The sequence below is a fragment of the Populus euphratica genome, unplaced genomic scaffold (genome assembly GCF_000495115.2).
Source record: "Populus euphratica unplaced genomic scaffold, PopEup_1.0 scaffold73.1, whole genome shotgun sequence".
NCBI classification, from domain to species: Eukaryota; Viridiplantae; Streptophyta; class Magnoliopsida; order Malpighiales; family Salicaceae; genus Populus; species Populus euphratica.
Genome location: NW_011499895.1, coordinates 11,138 through 18,140, shown reverse-complemented (window position 1 = coordinate 18,140; position 7,003 = coordinate 11,138). Strand labels below are relative to the sequence as shown.

The 7,003-nt window shown below is 34.4% G+C and overlaps 1 protein-coding gene across 1 annotated transcript; it reads right to left on the bottom strand.

Annotated features, from left to right (window-relative positions):
• Positions 1-937: 937 nt before the first annotated feature.
• On the bottom strand, positions 938-6,007 carry LOC105131876 (probable LRR receptor-like serine/threonine-protein kinase At4g30520). The gene is made up of 11 exons (XM_011035056.1): positions 5,448-6,007; positions 5,221-5,353; positions 5,021-5,092; positions 4,465-4,608; positions 4,097-4,168; positions 3,855-3,914; positions 3,651-3,751; positions 3,436-3,567; positions 2,997-3,341; positions 1,977-2,356; positions 938-1,592 (listed from the first exon to the last, which is right to left on the bottom strand). The coding sequence occupies exons 1-11, from the start codon at positions 5,530-5,532 to the stop codon at positions 1,197-1,199; spliced, it is 1,920 nt and encodes a 639-aa protein (XP_011033358.1). The 5' UTR covers positions 5,533-6,007; the 3' UTR covers positions 938-1,196.
• Positions 6,008-7,003: the final 996 nt, after the last annotated feature.

Below are 7,003 nucleotides of genomic sequence, written 5' to 3'. Positions count from 1 at the left end.
CTTATATTATTAGATATATTATTATAAAACATATTTTAGTTAAGGAGTTATTGATACTTCAAGTGCAAAATGATGATATAAAACCATGATAAAAATGCACTTTTAAGTACTAATCAAAGTACAAATCAAAATTGCGTTGGCACTTATAAAAAAAATAACAATAATGTGAGAATACGAGTCAACTTGTGCATATTTTAATTAACTATATAATTTTTAAAATTAATAATTATATAAATTTTTAATAATTTTAAAATTTATAAAATTTAAATTAATAATTTTTAAAAAATAAATTTAGAATCTAACCAGTTAAAATTATACATTCAGGTTAGCACTTTAAATCATAGAATATTAGACCTTGAAAATTAAAATTTTAAAAAATAAAGACATTAAGTTTTTCATCAGTAAAAATACTATAGATTCATGTAATATTTTTATATTCCATTAGTTTTTAATTTTTTTTATTTCAGTTGTAGGATTTTTTCAATTATTTTATATTTTTGTTGATTGGTGACTATGTTTATAATTTAATTTTAGTTTTTTTATTTTTTTCAGTTTTGTGATTTTAAAAAAGATCACATCATCAAGTTGGTTTTGTAAAATTGGTTTTTAATTTTACAAAGAAGATTTAGGTTTGATTAATTATAAAAAAAAAATTAAAAGTGAGGGAACCAAGAATTAGGTTTAATTATTTATAAAAAATTAAAAGTGAAGTAACCAAAATTAAAAGTGAAAGTGAGGTGAAATGAACCTTTTAATTTTTTCAAAAACAATTTCCTTGTCCTTGCATTTTTGTCAACTCTATATCTTAGTGTTTAATTAGTGTTGAATTTCTTTTTCAACATTTATTACAACATATAATTTTTAATATATTTTATTAAATATATTTATCAGATTTTAAGTTAATGATTAATTAATTTATTTTTATTAGTAAAGCGCGGGACCAAGTTCCTTGTAAGAAACAAAAGATTACAAATCATATAGAGATCCTTTCAGTTTGGATAGAAATGGAAAGGGATATTTACATTACATTTCCATACAGCTAGTAACTCAAACAAGGACAGTCACAAGCAGAAACTAAACCTATACATTTCTCAAATAAAGGTAACATCTACTTGTAAAGAATACTCGAAGAAGAAGAAGAAGAAGAAGCCATTTCCCTATTCTTTCAAATCTCGTTTTTCTTATTTCTTTCCTGTTTATCTTGGACCAGAGAGTTCCATAGCATAGGAATCCCAAGAACGTTCATCGTCATCCTCATCCATTGTAGTTCCAAACATGCTGCTCGATCGATGACCACTTTCATCGTGCTTTGAAGCAGTGGTAGGGTAAAATGTGCTTCTGTTAGCGTTCTTCGGATGAGAGAGGTTCATTGTGGGATTACTATGATTGTGTGATACAGCCCATTTCTCGGCAAGACCATCACCTTCAAGCATCCGGAGCACTTCAGACATTTTGGGACGGTGAGCTGGGAGGTATTGAGTGCATAGAAGAGCCACTTGTAACATCTCCTCCACCTCAATCCAATCATAGTTGCTCCCCAGTTCTTTGTCCACCAACTCATCCACTTTCTTCTCTTGCTGTATTTTCTTCACCTGTCAACATTGTCATGAATCAAAATTTGCGGACATGAGCTTGAAATCTCCTATAATTGAGTTGCAATGAAAACAAACAAAATGAATCTTCTTTGATGCTGGCATGCAGGCCCTGGCTATGTGACATGCCCCGCACTTCAAAGAAAGTAGATAATAGTATTCATATGCAATTATCCACATGAAAAACATCCGTAATATGTCATTTTCAAACACTTCATGATAACTGAGAGTGCTCCATGCAGTCTAGGATGCCATTGAAGTTACTCAGATGTCAGCGATCTAGAATCCAAAATTGGCATGTCATGGCACACAATCTGAAAGTCATGAAACATTTGTCGAAGCAGTTCAGGATTATAGTTAATATAGAAGCAGAAGTGCATTTACCCATTCAAGCATGGCTCCTTTTTGATTGACAGTTTTTCCAAATTCAAGAGCTCTCATTCCAGTTATGAGCTCTATTAAGAGAATGCCAAATCCAAAAACATCAGTTTTCTCAGATGACTGGCCAGTGGAGAGGTACTCTGGCGCAATGTGCCCAACTGTGCCACGAACAGCAGTGGTGACATGGGAATCTGCATGGTCTAGAAGTTTGGCAAGACCAAAATCACCAACTACGGCCTCGCAGAATTCATCAAGGAGCACATTAGCAGCCTTTACATCCCTATGAATTATCTTAGGGTCACATTGCTCGTGTAGATACAAAAGACCCCTGGCAGCTCCAATTGCTATCCTCTTCCTTGTGTTCCAGTCCAGTGCAGGTTTTCCTGTTTGATGAATACATCATCTCAGGAACGGTCAAAGCAGCCCAAAATAAATTACAGTAGTTCCACTAATAGATTGCGAACCAAAAACAAAATCTAATTCAGTAACCATACATTCAAAACTCACGTCCTGCAACCTTTTGCCACGTAAATGACAGTGGGGTTGGGAAGAGATCCCCTTGGGATCTCCTAAAGTTTGAACAAATTCCAATTTGTGTAAAAGAAGACACAGACCATTGTAATTTGAGAAATAACATCAAGCTAATTTAGAAAAAATTGTGAGCATGAAAATTTGAGTTATCTAATATTGTCATTGTTGAAATAAATGTTTGAGGAATTCAGCTTGCTTTTTCAATCCACAAAATAATATATCAAAACTCCATTTCAGTCTCAACCTGAACAAATAAAACATTCATAAGAAAACAAAAAAAATAAGAACAAATCTAACATGTTCCAGACCTGCACATAAAGTTAGAATCAAGTACATCAATTAAGGCCTCTGACTCACAAATGGTTAAGCACCATAGCGTGGGAAACAGACAAGAACTTCGACAATCACAAAGATAAAGAATTTATAGTGCAGAAATTTTTGTCCACCAAGTATTATTATGACAAAAGTTGCTTACGGTAACCAGGTACCAACCTCTAAGCCTTGAGGCCACGCTGCCATTTGACATGTAAGGATAAACCAAAAGCCTCTCATTAGAAGTGGCACAGTATCCAATCAACCGCAGCAAATTACGGTGAACTGCAAGGCTGATCATCTCCAATTCTGTCCGAAACTGTGATTCCCCGGAAGTCCCAGTCAAATCCTTTAGTCGTTTGACAGCCACCATGGTCCTATCTCCCAGCTTTCCTTTGTACACATTGCCAAAACCTCCAGTGCCAAGAATGTTCTTCGAGCAGAAGTTATCAGTGGCAATTTGAAGCTCTCTGAAGGTGAAGTTCTGGAGATTTCCTAGTCTAATTAGCCCCTCTTCTTGTTTGTCTGCAACATAATTCAATGGCCCATTTGAGCATTTTACTGGCTCATGCTGTCATTGATTAAAATTTAGGTGAAATAGGATGTTAATTATACTAACCACTAACGTTGAGCATCATATGGCCTTTTTGTTTCCGTCGGAGCCATAGGATTCCAAGTGCTAGGAGGAAGAGAGATACAAGGCTGAGACTAAGCCCAAGGGCAAGTGCTAATTTCTTGGACTTATGCTTACCTACATACAGACAACAAACAAATTACCATTTGACAGAAATGGATTACCTAAAAGGTAGACAAGAGAGGGACATGAGAGTTTACCGGCAGATGTTTCAAGAGAGAAAGAAAGGGGACCAACATTGGCTGATCCAGAGCATCCTTCAGTAGAGCTGCTTCCACAAATCAATGGGTTACCAGCAACACTGCATTAACCAACAGTGTAAACAAAAAACAGAAAAGAAATTAGATAAAGCATTGACCAAGTAGACACTAATTGAAAGATAGGGCGTTGCAGAGAAGCCATACTTGAATGTTCTAGCGGGAGACTTGGGAACAGGTCCACTGAGATTGTTATAAGACAGGTCCCTGAAATACCAGCACAATGATTAAAAAAAAAAAAAAAGGGAAAACCCAAGGTGAGTAACTTAACAAAAAAACGTTACGTAAATCAGAAAGTTTTCAGCATGCTGCGTGCTGTATCGTTTTTCAAGGCACTAAAACATTAAAATACAAAACAAAAAACCGAGAAAAAAGAAAGCTATACTCACAAGAAAACAAGCTGTGAGATTTTGGCCACAGACACAGGGAAAGGCCCAGACAAGCTATTGTTGTTTAGCCTCCTAATCATTACATGACAAAAGAAAAAATATCACAGCAAGAAAATAAACAATGATATCAAAACAAAGAAAATAAAACATTTGGTTAGGTTGCCATTTGCCGATTGTGAATATTAAATGAAAACGAAAATAAAAAACCCCACTTCCCAACTAATTCTATCACAGCATTCACTTTTAGAAAGCAGAAAACAATAGAAAGCAGAAAAAAGACCTGCAATTTTGTTTGTCTTTGTTTTCTTTTCCTCCACTTTCTTGGAAACCAAACAGATTATGAAGAATAAAAATAGCAAAATACTTACAGGTATTGGAGGCTATTTAATTGACCAAGGGAGTCTGGTACCACACTAGAGAACCTGTTGTTGGAGAGATCCAAAGTCTGAAGTTTTAAGAGAGTGCCAAGCTCTGGAGGGATTTGGCCAGAGATGTTATTGTTTTGCAACAACCTTCACGTCATCAAGAAGTTGAAACGTAAAGAATTCAGCAACAATCATAAGGCGATTTAGGAGTTTGTAAAATACTACTCACTATTTTACATTTCTATACTTAAACAAATGAACAAGGATACTCCAGCTCTCTATTTTGTTGCACAAACAGAGTTTCGAGCCACTTGAAATTCCGTTTCACTCTTGGAGTTCAGCCCAAAGCCAAATATTTGGATCTAGCAAACCAAACTACAAAGCAAATTCAAGACCCAGAGATTCGTTTGTTTTCTCTCACCTACCTTTTGTATGACAAGAAAAACCAAGAACTCAAAGAGAAACTAGAAGAGGGTTTAATTATCAAAATGTGAGCTAAAGAAAATTGAAAGAGAAGGAAAGAACGAAAGACTAAAGAAGAGAAGATGAAAGTTCTTACACTTGGCGAAGATTAGTGAGATTTCCTATGGCTCCAGACAGAGTACCAGAAAGGGACTGGCTTGGAGCCCCCCTACAATACAAAACCAAGAAATGAACTTTATTTCAGGTTCTGTGAAACAAAACCTCTAACATTAAATGAAGCAAGCAAAAACGAAAAAAGAAAAAAAATGAAAAACAGAGAAAAACTTGAAAACCCACAGGCAAATAACAAGATTGTCAGGAGAGCAGGTGATCATAGCCCAGCTACAAGGATCAACTGAATCCTCATCCCAGTTGTTTAACACTCCGTATGGATCATGTAATGCTTCTCTTATACTTATCAAAGCGTCCACTGCGAGACAAAAAAAAAAAAGCCAACAATTTTCAAATATTAAAATCCACAAAAAACATACAACGTAGAAGATAGATATAGTCTTGTTAGTTACCTTCATGGTTTCTAGGTTCATATGAAAGGGACAGTGTAGCTAAAAAGAGAAAGAAGATAGAGAGAAGCAGCAGCTTGAGAGCCATAGCTAGTTACCCAATAATTCTAATCATGAACATGTTAAACAAAGAGAACCAAAAAATTGTGCGTCAGGCAAATGTATGCAATGAAACGATATACTAATACTCTATTTCTGTTTCTTTTTCTACTTTCCTTTCTTTTTGGTCACCAGCTTTTAACACACACACACAATCTTTTCGTTCTTCTCTCTCCATGAGCAGTGTCTGTTTTTCTTTCTTTTTGCTGCTTTTGGTCTTGTAAGAAAGAGAGAGAGAGGGTTACAAGGAGGAGGTGGGGTGATACGGATTGTCAGGTGGGAGAGTGCAGAAATTGAGAGACATGGGACTGAAACTCTTTATTTTTTCTATCGTTTTGTTTTTTTCACTTGTTTACAGCCAAGACATGGAGGAGGTTTCTTAGAGAATCGAAATCTATTTGTGGGTCTTTGGATTTGAGAGGCCACTCATGAACCCTTTAAAGAAATACAATATTTTGAACGTCATTTGTTTTTTTTTTTTTTTGGGAGTACTGAAGTCATTGCTACTTTTGATGTTCTGATAGACTGTTCTCCCATAGCTGTTAGCATCGTCACCACGAAGAAATACTCGAAAGAGGAAGATACAGTTAAAAACAATTTAAAAAATAATTTTAGCTGTCTCACTCATGAACACCCGGATATGGTCTTGATTAATCTCTTCTTCTTTTTACATTCTAATTAAAATTATTGAGCATTGAAATGACAGGGATAAAGCTGTGCATTTTAATCGTGACTGGAATATGCATGCTTAATTTGTTTACCATGTTGACTAATAACAAATAAAAAAAACGAAAAAAAGGCTGTGGTATTCAATGTGATTTACATCAATTTAATTGAAGTACATTTCGATATTCCTTTCGGATCATGGAATTGAAAGCCTTTCATTTTGAGGCTTGAGTTACAACCAATGGCAAAATGGTCAATTTCTTAAGGTGCAGCTCTGATGGCGTGAAGTACTGAACTGTACTAGGTTGGTCGTTCTAGGTTGGCCAGGCCCAAGTGGTGCACAAATATCTCCTGCATGGGTTGCAATTATCACTAAGGCACCACGTGGAAACGAAGTTGAGCACCGTGTCTTTGTTAACTTTTTTTAAATTATAAAAAAGATTTAAAAAATTAATTTTATAAGCTATCAAGTTAATAATTATATAAATATATAATAATCTTGAAATTTATAAAATTTGAATTGATAATATATAAAAAATAAATTTAAAATTTAACTAATTAAATTATACCTTTTAAAATTCAAATATTGTTTTAATACATAAACCAACAAGGTATCATGCTATAAATAAACCTCATGCCTGCAAAATATTTTTTTTTTCCGTTCTCCCTGTGATGGCTCCATTTTTTAAATCTAATCAAATCTATGGAAACACATAGAATTATATAGGATATTGTATTTTTTATAATCACATGTATTTAGATTATATTGATATTTAGATAAAAACGTCAAATCT